The 17,661-nt window shown below is 42.9% G+C and overlaps 1 protein-coding gene across 1 annotated transcript in view; it reads right to left on the minus strand.

The window, feature by feature from the left end:
- LOC142301440 (uncharacterized) overlaps positions 1 to 17,661 on the minus strand; it is a 177,228-nt gene that overhangs the window by 13,252 nt on the left and 146,315 nt on the right. The window contains exon 17 of the mRNA XM_075342446.1: positions 11,016 to 11,158. Within this exon, the coding sequence (XP_075198561.1) occupies positions 11,016 to 11,158 (143 nt within the window). The remainder of the gene's footprint in view (positions 1 to 11,015; positions 11,159 to 17,661) is intronic.

Raw genomic sequence — 17,661 nt, forward strand, 5'->3', positions numbered from 1 at the left:
GCTTTTGCAGCAAAAAAACGTTATGGACGGATGTTAAATAAACGTAGTGTGAAACCAGCCTTAATTTGTCATGAGTAACAGGTTATACCAAACCATAAAATAGCTTATCAGTTCATTGTTCAATTACCTATGGGCCGGTGAAATTAGTGGTACTATAAAACATGCTAGAATCTCCACACTGATAATGCAATATTCTGTAAAAACAGTTAAATTAAAGCTGAAAATCTGTATTTCAATTGCATCTTAATGGCTATATTTCTATTCCATTCAACTGTTGTAAAGAGGTGACAGATTCCCGTCACTGTCTAAATACTTCTGTTCACATACATGTATATAATACACATACGTGCTGTGGGTTGTTGTACAATATAGTCAGGAATTGTCGTAATACCTGGGGGAGACTTCCTCAATAGTCGTGCTTGTTTGAGGTGTATCAAAAGATGAATACTCTGCGAGACCATCGTAGCTTTAAAAAACAAAATAAATATGAAATCATCATTCCTAAATAGTTCGTTTAAATTTACCGTAATTCGGATTAAAACACAAACAATATATAAGGCAATGAATTTATATGATCTGTAGGCTGCATTCAAAATTTGTGTCTGCAATGTGGTTTTGGGGGTTAATTTTGCAACAAAAAAACGATTGTGGTTTTAGCACAATCACAGACAGAAATGCTTTACTGCCCAATGGTTAAATGCAGCCTTTTATTTTGCATATTTTTATCACCTGTGTTTTCCTTAAAGAAGTAGCTGAATGGGTCCAGACTGGTGTATAACATACAAGTGCATCCCAATAAATTAGAATATCATCAAAAAGTTAATTCATTTCAGTAATTCAATACAAAAAGGGAAACACGTATTACAATCCTTACACACAGAGTGATCTATTCCAAGTGTTTATTTTTGTTAATGTTGATGATTATGGCTTACAGCCAATGAAAACCCAAAAGTCATTATCTCACAAAATTAGAATAATTACCACATACACTTGCAAAGGCTTCCTAAGTGTTTAAAATGGTCCCTTAGTCTGGTTCAGTAGGCTACACAATCATGGGGAAGACTCCTGACTTGACAAATGTCCAGAAGGCAGTAATTGACACACTCCACAAGGAGGGTAAGCCACAAAAGCTCATTGCTAAAGAAGCTGGCTGTTCACAGAGTGCTGTATCCAAGCATATTAACTCCTTAACGACCGCGGGCCATAAAATTACGTCCTTGTGGTCATAATGTTACTGCCCGCGGTCTGCTGGCGGCAGCATGCCGCGATTGGCACACATCTCAGCTGATTTTCACAGCTGAGATGTGTGCCTGCTAGGCACGAGCAGAATCGTTATCTGCTCGTGCCGTTTAACCCCTTAAATGGCGCTGTCAATATGTGACAGCGCCATTATAAGCGCGATCGCGGTAAACTTTTACTTACCGCCCGATACCGGAAGTCACATGACGCGATCACGTGACTTCCGATAGTTGTCATGGTAGCACAGGGTCATGTGATGACTCCTGTAGTACACATGAATTGCTTTCACTTTCGCTGTGCCAGCGGCACAGCAAAAGAGAAAGAGCGTATCTGCTGTTTACAGCTGTATAGCTGTGATCAGCAGATAGTGCAGAGCGATCGGAATGCTGATCGCAATAGCCCCCCAGGGGGACTAGTAAAATAAAAAAAAAAAAAAGTTAAAAAAAAGTTTTAAAAAATTAAAAAAAAACAAAAAAACCTAAAAGTTCAAATCACCCCCCATTCGCCCCATTGAAAATTAAAGTGTTAAAAAAATAAAAAATATATACACATTTGGTATCGCCGCGTTCAGAAACGCCCGATCTATCAAAATATAAAATCAATTAATCTGATCAGTATACGGCATAGCGGCAAAAAAATTCCAAACGCCAAAACGACGTTTTTTTGTCGCCACAACTTTTGCGCAAAATGCTATGAGGCGATCAAAACGTAGCATCTGCGCAAAAATGGTACTGTTAAAAACGTCAGCTCAAGACGCAAAAAATCAGCCTTCACTGAGCCATAGATCCCGAAAAATGAGAACGCTACGGGTCACGGAATATGGCGTAAAACGTGCGCCACTTTTTTCGGTCAAACGTCCGTTTTTTTTTTTAACCCCTTATATAAAAGTAAACCTATACATGTTTGGTGTCTACGAACTCGCACTGACCTGAGGCATCACACCCACACATCAGTTTTACCATATAGTGAACACAGTGAATAAAATATCTCAAAAACAATAGTGCTATCGCACTTTTTTTGCAATTTTTCTGCATTTGGAATTTTTTTGCCGTTTTCCAGTACACTATATAGTAAAACTTATGGTTTCATTTAAAAGTACAGCTCGTTCCGCAAAAAATGAGCCCTCACATGACCATATTGACTGAAAAATAAAAAAGTTACGTTTCTTAGACAAAGAATGGCGGAAAAAAAAACGGAAAGCGAAAAATCGGCCGGTCGTGAAGGGGTTAATGAAAAGTTGAGTGAAAGGAAAAAGTGTGGCAGAAAAAGGTGCACAAACAACCAATATAACTGCAGCCTTGATAGGAATGTTAAGAAAAGGGACATTCAAAATTTTGGGAGGATTCACAAGGAGTGAACTACTGCTGGAGTCAAAGCTTCAAGAGCCACCACACACAGACGTATCCAGGACATTGGCTACAACTATCACATTCCTTGTGTCAAGCCACTCATGACCAATATACAATGCCAGAAGCGTCTTACCTGGGCCAAGGAGAAAAAGAACTGGACTGTTGCTCAGTGGTCCAAGGTGTTGTTTTCAGATGAAAGTAAATTTTGCATTTCACTTGGAAATCAAGCTCCCAGAGTCTGGAGGAAGAGTGGAGAGGCCACAATCCAAGCTGCTTGAGGTCTAGTGTGAAGTTTCCACAATCAGTGATGCCATGTCATCTGCTGGTGTAGGTCCACTGTGTTTTATCAAGACCAAAGTCAGCGCAGCTGTCTACCAGGAAATTTTAGAGCACTTCATGCTTCCCTCTGCCGATAAGCTTTTTGGAGATGGAAATTTCATTGTCCAGCAGGACTCTGCACCTGTCCTCACTGCCAAAAGTACCAATACCTGGATTAATAACCACTGATCACTGTGCTTGATTGGCCAGTAAACTCGCCTGACCTAAGCCCCATAGAGAATATATGGGGTATCGTCAAGAGGAAGATGAGACACCAAACCCAACAAGGCAGACAAGCTGAAGCCTGCTATCAAAGCAAACTGGGCCTCCATAACTCCTCAGCAATGCCACAGGCTGATCGCCTCCATACCACACCGCATTGCTGCAGTAATTCATGCAAAAGGAGCCCCAAGCAAGTATTGAGGCATTTGCTGTACACACTTTTCAGTAGAGCAACGTTTCTGAGTTTACAATCATTTTTTCAGTTGGTCTTATATAATATTCTAATTTTCTGAGATAATGACATTTGGGTTTTCTTTGGCTGTAAGCCATAATCATCAACATTAACAGAAATAAACACTTGAAATAGATCACTCTGTGTGTAATGACGCTCTATAATATGTGTCCCCTTTTTGTATTGAATTACTGAAATAAATTAACTTTTTGATTATATTCTCATTTATTGAGATGCACTTGTTAATATTGTCATGGGACCTTAAATTGGAGGCAGGGTTGTCACATCTGTTTTTAGAGTTTCGATTTTTTTAGAGAACTCATAATATCTTATTTATTTAGAGTAGTTAATACAACTAGGCATTAACCGTCGTAAGTGTGTCATTCACAGAAATTCAAATGGACAAGTATGCACAAGTAGTAAAAAGGAGAAAAGATTTAAAAGTAGGTGGCAAATTGGAGCAGGGCTAATAATATTTGTATGTGATTCTTTCCTAAGCAGCATGAAAGCTCTCCTAGGGTTCACAAGTGCAAACGACACCGAACATCTGGTGGGACGCGGCGTTCCAGGCTGCCGGACATTGGCGAGTCCATATGTAACACAGAGCTGTTTTACAAGCAGGGGAAGATAATGAGGTCAGAATCCATTGGAAGGATTCAGATTTCAGTCACTTCAGTTTGGAGATGATTGGACTTTGTGCAATGTGCCACCTGCTGCTTTTTGGTTTGAGTCACAGTGTGACTACAGAGGGCATTAATAGATCCCCCCAGGTCAGGGTCCTACCTCTCTGATCTTTGCACTTCTATTAAAATGCCTTAAGCAACTAGCATGTATCAAAGCACAGGATATCTTCTTTCTTTTAACGGCCTTCAGCTCAATCTTGAGCCATGGCGACTTTACAAGACCATAATATAACTAGTAAAAGAGCAAACAAAGGGCGACCTGCTCTTCTAAATGGAATGACATTGTTTCATTAATGTCTGATACATTTTCATAAGATAACATATGCAAACATACAAAGTATCTATAGTGGCCAGCTAAACCACATGCTGTAGTATTTGTCAGACAAAGGATATAGTTAATTAACATTTAATTTCATCACATTTGGTCTGTAATTCTGGGAAACAAAAATTAGTATTAGGGTATGGGCGCACATTGCGTTCTGCCGTGACAAATAAAACGCTGCATTTTAGATGCATTTTGAATGCAGTTTGGATGCGTTGTAAATGTTTGCTCTACCATAGACAGAGAGGGAAATGCATCCAAAATGCACAAAAAAAGTGACACGTTGCTTTTTAGAATGCATCAATTTTGTCAAAACTTTGGTATCCAAAACGCTGAGTTTCATAACGTAACGTGCGCATGGAATTTGCTTAATTCTCATAGACTTTGCTGGGGACGCAGAACGCATGTGTTTAAGCTGCAGTTTAAAACGATGTTTAAACGAATGTAAATACGCAACGTGCACACAGACCCTCATATTCAAGGTTATTTTTACCATCTTAGAGTCAGAGGATCAATCAGATTCTGTAAGAGACGCCCAACAAAAGCCAAGTGCTACAGGAAAGTTTGCACTTTGTACACTAAAGGCCGCTTTACACACTGCGATATCGGTACCGATATCGCCAGCGTGCGTACCCGCCCCCATCGGTTGTGCGATATGGGCAAATCTCTGCCCGTGTCGCACAACATCGCCCGGACCCGTCACACGGACTTACCTTCCCTGCGACGTCGCTGTGACCGGCGAACCACCTCCTTTCTAAGGGGGAAGTTCGTTCAGCGTCACAGCGACGTCACAGCAGCGTCACTGAACCGCCGCCCAATAGAAGCAGAAGGGCGGAGATGAGCGGGACGAACATCCCGCCCACCTCCTTCCTTCCGCATTGTGGCCGGGTGGCAGGTAAGGAGAGGTTCCTCGTTCCTGCGGTGTCACACGGAGCGATGTGTGCTACAGCAGGAACGAGGAACAACTTCGTTACTGCAGCAGTAACGATATTTGAGAATGGACCCCCATGTCACCGATGAGTGATTTTGCACATTTTTGCGACGATGCAAAATCGCTCATAGGTGTCACACGCAACGGCATCACTAAAGCGACCGGATGTGCGTCACAAATTCCGTGACCCCAACGAGATCGCTTGAGCGATGTCGTAGCGTGTAAAGCCCGCTTTACTCCCTTCCCTCTTGAAAATACAGACAATGATGTCACTGTACAAGAACATTTTTTGCCAGTATGGGAGTAATTAACACTAATCTCTGCTCAGGGAACATAGCATTAGGTTCTGTTTACACAGACCAACTGGCAGCACGGTATGACCACCGATCGGTACTCATTGGGAGTCATTTGTACGGGCAAACCTAGGTGAACTATCCATATTGTGCATAGGTTCCCAATGTTCTCGGCAGTGCAAGTCCTGTTTATACAGAATGAAGCAACGCCCAGAACAATGATCTTTTACGCCGACAAAAGATAATTTCTCCAGATAAACAAGTGTCTTCCTCACCCATCAGGTGATCGGCAGCCTGTTAACATGGCAAGATAAGTGGAAATGAGCATTTTAGCAACACTCCTTCACGTTTCTTGATACATAAATGCCCCTTTTGTGATGTTAGAACATAGGAGCTGAAGTGATGCCATGGTGCGAATATGATGCATGTAAAAATTATTTATCAGTATATTGTTAGACCGAAATAATGCACACAGAGATGTCACAAAACAAGAATAAAATCCAGTGATTTCACAAATCCAGGACCAATAAACACAGCATGATAATTCATGGATTGTGCACAAATTGATGTCATAGGGTAGATGTAATAAACACCATGAAATTTCCTCGGGACCTAGGGTTCAAATGCGACTGCAACTTTGGCAGTCAAATGATGCAGAGATTGTGTCACATGCCTACATACAGTTGAAACCAGAGGTTTACACACACTATCTAAAATTACACATATGCATGTTTTTCTCACTATCTGACATGAAATCAGAATAAACCTTGGCCATTTTAGGTCAATTAGGAACCTGTCAGGGGCCACAAGTAGTTCTGGGTGCATATTGCTAATCCCTGCCTAATTGTCCCTATATACACTAGCATAGATAAAGGGATCTTTAGAAAAAGTATTTCTAAAGATCTTTTATGGTATGCTAATGAGCGCGGGGACCAGCCAGTCACCCCTCATTAGCATGTTAGTAGGCCCCTGTGGGCGTGCTATCATGCTAATGAATACGCAGCCTCACAGCATGATCTCACTCACCTCTCGCCGCCCGACACTGGATTTCGGCTCAGTGCGCATGACCCTGGAGTTTAGGTCATGCGCACTCTGAAGCAGGGTGTACGCGTCCTGGCTTCAAACTGAAGTAGTGCGCATGACTCAAACTCCGGGGTTATGCGCACTGAGCCGAAATCACCCGTCGGATGCGATCGCGGCTGAGGGGTGAGTGAGATCATCCTCTGATGCTGCACATTCATTAGCATGTTAGCACGTCCACAGGGACGTACTAACATGCTAATTAGGGGCGACTGGCCGGGGAACTAACGCCCAGGGGACTAGTGCCCTCGCTCATTAGCATACGGTAAAAGATCTTTAGAAATACTTTTTCTAAAGATCTCTTTATCTATGCTAGTGTATATAGGGACCGTTAGGCAGGGATTAGCAATATGCACCCAGAACCTCTCGGGGGTCTGGGTGCATATTGGACCTGACAAGTTCCCTTTAAGCCATTTTTATTACTTTCTGCAAAGTCAAAAGTTTACATACACTAAAGGGGGCTTTACACGCTACGATATCGTTAATGTTTTGTTGTCGGGGTCAAGTTGTTAGTGACGCACATCCGGCGTCATTAACGATATCGCAGCGTGTGACACTGACCAGCGACCTTAAGCGACCTCAAAAATGGTGAAAATCGTTCACCATGGAGAGGTCGTCCCAAACTCAAAAATCGGTAAGGGTTGTTTATCCAGGTGGTTCATCGCTCATGCGGCAGCACACATCGCTGTGTGTGACACCGCAGGAGCGAGGAACGTCTCCTTACCTGCCGCCAGCCACAATGCGGAAGGAAGGAGGTGGGCGGGATGTTACGTCCTGCTCATCTCCGCCCCTCCGCTTTGATTGGCCGGCCGCTTAGTGACGTTGTGGTGACGCCGCTGTGATGCCGAACGTCCCTCCCCCTTGAAGGAGGGATTGTTCGGCAGTCACAGCGCCGACGCCGACCAGGTAAGTATGTGTGACGCTGCCGTAGCGATAATGTTCGCTACGGCAGCGATCACAAACAATCGCATGCGTGACAGGGGCGGGTGCTTACTCGCTCGCTATCGCTACAAATTGCTAGCGATATCGCTACCGTGTAAAGCCCCCTTAAGAGTACTCTGGCTTTAAACAATATAGGACCACCCATATGATGATGTCATGTTTTTGGAAGCTCCTGAGTGCAATTTGCAAATATCTGAAGGTACTTCGTTCATCTATACAGACAATTATACGTATGTACAAACAAGATGGGAATGTCCAGTCCAGTTATTATACTGCTCAGGAAGGAGACGGGTTCTGTTCCATAGATGAATGTGCTTTGGTGAGACGTGTATATCAACCCAAAAACAAAAGCAAAAGACCTTGTGAAGATGCTGGCAGAAGCTCATAAGATTGTGCCATTATCCACAGTGAAATGAGTACTGTAGCAATATGGGTTGAAAAGCCACTCTGCCAGGAAGACACCATTACTCCAAAATAAACATAAAAAAGCAAGATTATAGTAGGCTGCTTTCACATCAGCGGTTTTTTAACTGCGGCAAGAATGGATTTTTTGACGCAAAACTGGATCCTTTACAAATGCATTGTCATTTCAATGCATTTGCAATGAAATTGTGGCAAGATGCGGACACTTGCGGTTGCGTACTGCATACACTGGATCCGGTGTTTTGCTGTATTTTATCTTTTTCAAAACCGCTACTTGTAGAATTTTTCACCTCGGAAAAAATACTGCATCTCACTGGATCTGATGCATTGTGGCGAAAGCTGCAATGCTGTTCAATGCACGCCGGATCCTGCTCTACTGGACGTCACCACATTCTGATAGGCAGGATCCTGTTGTCTATACTGAACATGCCCAGGAAGTAGTTATTACTCCCCCGTGCTTTCTGATACAGCAGAGCTAGATCAGTGACAGAAGGATCGTGGAGGGGTGAGAAGGAGTAATAAAGATGGAGTCCCTATGTGTGTCTGTGTATTTATTTCTAATAAAGTATTTTTTCTCTGTGTTAATGGAGATTCTTAATGGCCGGGTCAAGCTTGGCCTGACATTAAGAATCTCGGGCTTTATACCAGCTGGTAAAACAAAGCTGGTATTAACCCCTTATTACTCAGTGTGCCACCCGGCACCAGAGCCGCTGGAAGAGTTGGATACAGCGCCAGAAGATGGCGCTTCTATGAAAGCGCCTTTTTCTGGGGCGGCTGCGAACTACAATTTGCAGCGGGGGGGGGGGTGTTAGAAAGCTTGGACCACCCTGCGCTGCGGATTCCAATCCCCAGCTGCCTAGATGTCTCTGGCTGGACACAAAAATTGGTCGAAGCACACGTTGAAATGATATTCGAAATGAAATTCATGAAATAATTAAAAAAAAAGGCTTCCCTATATTTTTGGTTCCCAGCCGGGTATAAATAGGCAGCTTGGGGTTGGGGGCAGCCCGTACCTGCCTGCTGTACCTGGCTACCATACAAAAATATGGCGAGGCCCATGTAATTTGTTTTTAGTTTTTTTTTAGTTTTTGGGCAAAAAAACTTAAAAAATAAAAATAAAAAAAGGGCTTCCCTGGATTTTCCATTGCCAGTGACGGTAACACCAAGCAGTGGGGGTTACCCTCAGCAATAGAAAGTGCAGTGGGAGCCCACGTATTTATTTTTTTTTTTACCCCTATGTGTGTTGAGATTATTGTTTTTTTCACTTGTTAAAGAATGGAAAAAAAAAATCAACATGGGCTTCGCCCATCGAGCACCCGAGCATTTTACTGCTCACTCATGCCTACTTCTGACCACACAGCCAGCAGAACGAGTAATCAGATCAGCTGACTCCAGTGTCGTCCGATTACTTGTTCGGTGTCCCCCTACATCCATCGCAGCGTGTGCAGGCTGTGAGGTCAGCTGAGTTTGGCCGGCACTGGAGTCCGCTGATCTGAACTCAGTTGAACTCCAGCCTGCACACTACGCGATGGATGCAGCAGGACACAGAACAAGTAATCTGCCGACACTGGAGTCAGCTGATCTGATTACTTGTTCTGCTGGCTTTGAGGTCAGGAGTTCAGCTGCGTTAATAGTGCAACTCCATATAATTCTAAGAGCGTTTTGAAAGTATAATTTACAAAACACATAAGATTTCCTTAACCCCTCAACGACCGCGGGCAGTAATATTACGTCCCTCATAGTGTAATCCCCACCTGCTGCTGCGGGCAGCCGGGGGGGATCTGCACATGTCAGCTGATTTGTACAGCTGATATGTGTGCTTCGCAGGTACGAGTGGAATCGCTATCCACCTGCACCTGTTAAACCCTTAAATGGCGCTGTAAAGATGTGGATCCGATCGTTGTCATGGTAGCACAGGGTCATGTGATGACTCCTGTAGCTCATATGACTCAGGTCCTGTAACCAGCAGCCGAGTACTGCAGGTTACAAGACATGATCATTCCTCCTGATCTCAGCTGTACTGCTCTGATCGGGAGAAATAAATGAGCGCTCAGACTGCTGATCCTTATAGCCCCCTAGGGGGACTAGTAAAATAAAAAAAAAGTTTAAGTAAAAGTTTTGAAAAATTAAAAAAAAAATAAAAAAAAAATTAAAAGTTCAGATCACCCCCCTTCGCCCCATTGAAAATTAAAGGGTTAAAAAAAAATACACATATTTGGCATTGCTGCGTTCAGAAATGCCCGATCAAAATATAAACTCAATCTGATTTGAAATTTTTGCCACTATGCCGTTTACCAAATGGCAAAATTACGTTTTTTGGTTGCCGCAAATTTTGCGCAAAATGCAATAACAGGCGATTAAAATGTGGCATTGGCGCAAAAAGGGTACCATTAAAAACGTCAGCCTGAGACACAAAAAATAAGCCATCAGTGAGCCCAGATCCTGAAAAGGGAGAACGCAAAGGGTCGCGGAAAATGGTGCAAAACGTACGCCACTCTTTTCGGACAAACTTTTGGGTTTTTGTAACCCCTTAGATAAAAGTACACCTCTTCATGTTTGTTATCTACGAACTCGCACCGACCTGAGGCATCACACCAACATATCAGTTTTACCCTATAGTGAACACTGTGAATAAAATATCTCAAAAACAATCATACAATCACACTTTTTTTACAATTTTTCTGCATTTGTATTTTTTTTGCCGTTTTCCAGTACACTATATGGTAAAACTCATGGTTTCTTTTAAAACGTACAGCGCTCACATGACCAAATTGACTGAAGATAAAAAAAGTTACGGCTCTCAGAAGAAGGAAGGCGAAAAAAAAACGGAGAGTGCAAAATTGGCCAGTTGTGAAGGGGTTAACATATTACATTTGTTTTCTCTAATTTTAACAGTTATGCCATTGAAAATATTTTGCAACATGAAAAGATAAAAAAAGGAAATTTCGCATAAAGTATTACATGACAAAAAATATAGGTACCTAAATTTGAAATCCTTGGGTAAATAGCATCCAGTTTGGTAATCGCTCCTAGTTTTTATTATCTGTTTCTGAAGGTCTTTTATTGATCGGCTGTATCCATTGAAAATGTAGTTTGCAAACATCAGTTTACCGCGAATGTACATCTAGGAACATAAATACAAGAGAGGAGTTTAACATTGAAAGGGATCCTGATACACACTGCCTAATCTGTGCGCAGCATGTATCAGGCACTGTCTGTATGATCTCGGCCAGGTATGTGTGATTCTGAAACATTGCGGCGTTCCAGAGAAAAATATACTCTAAAAGCCGCCAGGGGCTAAGACCATGCTGTAGTCTAGTCAGAGAGACAGGTCCCCTGCGGCAACTCCCTACCCGCTGCCATAGATTGTCTGTACTCGCTCATAGGCAGAGTCCTGTCAATCAGTCAGAGGGCAAGGAGAAGCCACCAGGGACATGTCTGTCTGACTAGACTGCACTATTACGGTTTTGGTCCCTAGCGGTTTTTAAAGTATGTTTTTCTCTTAAACACTGCAGCATTTCAGAGTCAAACATACCATAGCCTCTGCCCCTTCTCTGATGATGCTTCGCTTGAGTATCCCAGAATGCACTGAAATTCTCAAACGAAACGTCATCAGCCAGGAAGTAGAAAAAAAAAATAGAATATTAGATAACGTAGTGAGGAAACTATAGGGAATTTGTAATACAAGTATATTAGAAAGTAGCTTAGATTACAGTACTAAATAGATAGATTGAAATTTAGTTTGACTTTGGACCACCCCTTTAAATACATGTACAGTATTAGGGTTCATGCGCATGTAACTGCTAAATATTCTGCAGCGATTTGACAGCACATGTGCGCGTGAAATCGCTGCAGAAACACTGCATAATGGATGCAGTTTTTTTGTACAAAAAATGCCGATTTCATGCGCTCTGGCTGCTTCCCCCACCATAGACAGAGTGGGAGCTGCATCCATAGCGCACAAATTAATTGACATGCTCATTTTATGAACGCACGGATTTGGGTCAAAATTTTAGCATCCAAATCGCTGCGTTCATAAAAGCATCATGCGCACGTGTCATGCACAATCAACATAGATTGTGCAGGGGACGCATGACGCATGCATTTACGCTGCAGTGCAATACACAGCGTAAATGCATGCTATTACGCAACGTGCGCATGAGCCCTTACACTTGCAAAAAAATGCACAACCAATAACTGCATTGGAAAACCACAATGAAGCCTGAGCAAATTTGCCATGAGTTTTTTACACCTGTCAGTGTGAATTAGTCCCTATACAATTTCCTAAATATGAGTTCACATAAGTGTATTGTTGGTCTTGACCTGGAACAAATTGTGGCAAGCTCTAAAATAGATGGCAGCTCCTGCATCCGTCCGCAATGTAGACGAGCACACAAAGCAGTTCGTGGATGTGACAGGTTTGCAAGGTTCAGCACACGTCTGAACTTAGCGTAAAATATAATCATCCCGCCACACACTTATAGCTACTGTATAATTAGCTGAATTGCTGAGTCTGAAGGAATAGACCTTCAAGTATCTGCAGGCTTCATGCCACATGGTAGTGCTCATAACTAACTCAAGGGGTCGGGCCCGATGTTTTAGGCTACGTTCTTATGTGCGCCCTTCTTTCAACTAGGTCTAAACATTGCAAGTTAAACACAGAGGGACTGAAATGAGGTCAGCACTAAATCCCATCCTTCTATAAACAATATTTTCAAGACTATTCCTGCTGGATCACAGCCAAGTATTAGGTCCTTCACTGAAGAATGCACTTAGCAATTCACATGGAAATGTGCTCACTCTATGGGACGAGTCTGGGTATAAAGTCTATGTATATATAAAATGTATATACACAATGCTGGAAACTGTAGCATAGAAATAGCAAATAGAGTTAATTGAAATGTCATTGATGACACATTATGTAAAATTAACAAAAGTTTGTAATAGACATCTTACATAAAAAAATACATGGGAAAACATTGCAAGGCATAAAGTGCATAAAAGGAAAAGAAGTAAACAGCTCCCAACAGTGCAATAAAAATGTTTTGTGAACTAAGGCTGATGAAGAATTGCACTGCCACCTAGTGGACAGTATGAGAAGTACACATATGTTATACAAATGACAGGTCTCTGGGTGTCTGAATCAATTTGCACGTACACACACACACACACACACACAAACTCATACAAACGCATACACGCTCACATACACACAGACCCACACACCCACGCATGCACACCCACATTCACGTATGCCCATACACACACATGTACATACAAACAAGCATGTATGTCCACATACACACACCCACTCACACAGATACACATGTACGCCCACATACATACACACACACTGGGCCGCCACTAAGAATTTCAGGGCCCCATACTGGCAACATTTTCGGGGCCCCTTTGGACTTTCGCCCAGGCTCCACCCCATCTCCGACCCCACCCGTCAAATCTCCTACAGACTCACTGACCACTCTTGGAAAAACATGTAATATATATATACACACACATATATGTCCTGCTGGTATACAGTCATATGAAAAAGTTTGGGCACCCCTATTAATGTTAACCTTTTTTCTTTATAACAATTTGGGTTTTTGCAACAGCTATTTCAGTTTCATATATCTAATAACTGATGGACTGAGTAATATTTCTAGATTGAAATGAGGTTTATTGTACTAACAGAAAATGTGCAATCCGCATTTAAACAAAATTTGCCCGATGCAAAAATATCGGCACCCTTATCAATTTCTTGATTTGAACACTCCTAGCTACTTTTTAATGACTTACTAAAGCGCTAAATTGGTTTTGTAACCTCATTGAGCTTTGAACTTCATAGGCAGGTGTATCCAATCATGAGAAAAGGTATTTAAGGTGGCCACTTGCAAGTTGTTCTCCTATTTGAATCTCCTATGAAGTGTGGCATCATGGGCTCCTCAAAACAACTCTCAAATGATCTGAAAACAAAGATTATTCAACATAGTTGTTCAGGGGAAGGAAACAAAAAGTTGTCTCAGAGATTTAAACTGTCAGTTTCCACTGTGAGGAACATAGTAAGGAAATGGAAGAACACAGGTACAGTTCTTGTTAATCCCAGAAGTGGCAGGCCAAGAAAAATATCAGAAAAGCAGAGAGGAATGGTGAGAACAGTCAAGGACAATCCACAGACCACCTCCAAAGACCTGCAGCGTCATCTTGCTGCAGATGGTGACAATGTGCATCGGTCAACAATACAGCACACGTTGCACAAGGAGAAGCTGTATGGGAGAGTGATGCGAAAGAAGCCGTTTCTGCAAGCACGCCACAAACAGAGTCGCCTGAGGTATGCAAAAGCACATTTGGACAAAGCCACTTACATTTTGGAAGAAGGTCTTGTGGACTGATGAAACAAAGATTGAGTTGTTTGGTCATACAAAAAAGTGTTATGCATGGAGGCAAAAAAAACACAGCATTCCAAGAAAAGCACTTGCTACCCACAGTAAAATTTGGTTTAGGTTCCATCATGCTTTGGGGCTGTGTGGCCAATGCCGGCACCGGGAATCTTGTTAAAGTTGAGGGTCGCATGGATTCAACTCAGTATCAGCAGATTCTTGACAATAATGTGCAAGAATCAGTGACGAAGTTGAAGTTACGCAGGGGATGGATATTTCAGCAAGACAATGATCCAAAACACCACTCCAAATCTACTCAGGCATTCATGCAGAGGAACAATTACAATGTCCTGGAATGGCCATCCCAGTCCCCAGACCTGAATATCATTGAACATCTGTGGGATGATTTGAAGCGTGCTGTCCATGCTCGACAACCATCAAACTTAACTGAACTGGAATTGTTTTGTAAACAGGAATGGGCAAATATACCTTCACCCAGGATCCAGGAACTCATTAAAAGCTACAGGAAGTGACTAGAGGCTGTTATTTTTGCAAAAGGAGAATCTACAAAATATTAATGTCACTTTTATGTTGAGGTGCCCATACTTTTCCACCAGTCAAATTTTGTTTAAATGCGGATTGCACATTTTCTGTTAGTACAATAAACCTCATTTCAATACAGAAATATTACTCAGTCATTCAGTTATTAGATATATGAAACTGAAATAGCTGTTGCAAAAACCCAAATTGTTATTAAAAAAAAAAAAAGGTTAACATTAATAGGGGTGCCCAAACTTTTTCATATGACTGTATATGACCCCTTCCTGGGCTACTCATGGTGTATATGTCTTGATCCTGGTATAGATGTCACATTCCGGGAGGGGGGGGGGGGGCTCGTGCTCCTGGTGTGTGTATATGTATGTATGCATGTGTATATAGATATATAAATATATATATTGCAATTATTATTATTTTTCCCCCTCCTGGGCACATGCGGGCATATATATTCCCAGCCTGGTTTCTGCCCCTCCTGGTGAATATGTCCTCCTCCCGGTATATATGACCCATCCTGGGGGCCTCCTGGCATATTTGTTTGCTGCAAAAAAAGACCAAAAACATTTTGCTCACCCTCCCTGGCACCTACGTCGTCTTCTCTAAACAGTGAGCCGTGATGCATTTCAGCACCCTCCCGTGCATCTAGACCAGGGGTGGGGAACATTTTTTCTGCTGGGAGCCATTTGGAAAATTCTACCATCCTTCGGGGGCCGCAAAAAATTATCAGCTTAAAAATTACCCTAATATATTTGGTTAATTGATTAATTAACCCTTAGGCAGGCTTTGCACACTACGATATCGCAGGTGCGATACCGGTGGGGTCAAATCGAAAGTGACGCACATCCGGCATCGCAGTCGATATCGTAGTGTGTAAATCCTTTATGATACGATTAACGAGCGCAAAAGTGTTGTAATCGTATCATTGGTGTAGGGTCCGACATTTCTATAATGCCGCTGCGCAGCGACGGTACGATGTTGTTCCTCGCTCCCCTGCAGGAGCACACATCACTGTGTGTGAAGCCGCAGGAGCGAGGAATATCTCCTACCTGCGTCACCGAGGCTCACCCCGGCTATGCGGCAGGACGGAGGTGGGCGGGATGTTTACGTCCCGCTCATCTCCGCCCCTCCGCTTCTATTGGCCGCCTGCCGTGTGACGTTGCTGTGACGCCGCACGACCCGCCCCCTTAGGAAGGAGGCGGGTCGCTGGACAGAGCGACGTCGCAGGGCAGGTGAGTGCATGTGAAGCTACCGTAGCAATAATGTTCTCTACGGCAGCGATCACAAGATATCGCTGCTGCAACGGGGGCGGGGACTATCGCGCTCGGCATCGCAAGCATCGGCTTGCGATGTCGCAGCGTGCAAAGTACCCCTTTACTGTGGTGGCTGGAGCTGCTTCTCTTTGGTGCGGCTGTGATGTTCGGCGATATTGATCATGTTACTTCTCACAACTGCTTTTCCAAGTTTGTCTCGGTGTGGAGCGCAGTCAACACATTGGTAAATCATATACAGCGCTGGCCAAAAGTATTGGCACCCCTGCAATTCTGTCAGATAATACTCAGTTTCTTCTTGCAATCACATTCTTTGGTATTATTAACTTCATTTATTTTGCTTGCAATGAAAAAACACAAAAGAGAATGAAACAAAAATCAAATCATTGATTATTTCACACAAAACTCCAAAAATGGGCCAGACAAAAGTATTGGCACCCTTAGCTTAATACTTGGTTGCACAACCTTTAGCCAAAATAACTGCGAACAACCGCTTCCGGTAACCATCAATGAGTTTCTTACAATGCTCTGCTGGAATTTTAGACCATTCTTCTTTGGCAAACTGCTCCAGGTCCCTGAGATTTGAAGGGCGCCTTCTCCAAACTGCCATTTTGAGATCTCTCCACAGGTGTTCTATGGGATTCAGGTCTGGACTCATTGCTGGACACTTTAGTAGTCTCTAGTGCTTTCTATCAAACCATTTTCTAGTGCTTTTTGAAGTGTGTTTTGGGTCATTGTCCTGCTGGAAGACCCATGACCTCTGAGGAAGACCAGCTTTCTCACACTGGGCCCTACATTATGCTGTAAAATTTATTGGTAGTCTTCAGAATTCATAATGCCATGCACACGGTCAAGCAGTCCAGTGCCAGAGGCAGCAAAGCAACCCCAAAACATCAGGGAACCTCCGCCATGTTTGACTGTAGGGACCGTGTTCTTTTCTTTGAATGCCTCTTTTTTTTTTCCTATAAACTCTATGTTGATGGCTTTTCCCAAAAAGCTCTACTTTTGTCTCATCTGACCAGAGAACATTCTTCCAAAACGTTTTAGGCTTTCTCAGGTAAGTTTTGGCAAACTCCAGCCTGGCTTTTTTATGTCTCGGGGTAAGAAGTGAGGTCTTCCTGGGTATCCTACCATACAGTCCCTTTTCATTCAGACGCCAACGGATAGTACGGGTTGACACTGCTGTACCCTCGGACTGCAGGGCAGCTTGAACTTGTTTGGATGTTAGTCGAGGTTCTTTATCCACCATCTGCACAATCTTGCATTGAAATCTCTCGTCAAAAATTTCTTTTCCTTCCACATCTAGGGAGGTTAGCCACAGTGCCATGGGCTTTAAACTTCTTGATGACACTGCGCACCGTAGACACAGGAACTTTCAGGTCTTAGGAGATGGACTTGTAGTCTTGAGATTGCTCATGCTTCCTCAC

Source organism: Anomaloglossus baeobatrachus, chromosome 4 (assembly GCF_048569485.1).
Source record: "Anomaloglossus baeobatrachus isolate aAnoBae1 chromosome 4, aAnoBae1.hap1, whole genome shotgun sequence".
In the NCBI taxonomy this organism is placed as follows: domain Eukaryota; kingdom Metazoa; phylum Chordata; class Amphibia; order Anura; family Aromobatidae; genus Anomaloglossus; species Anomaloglossus baeobatrachus.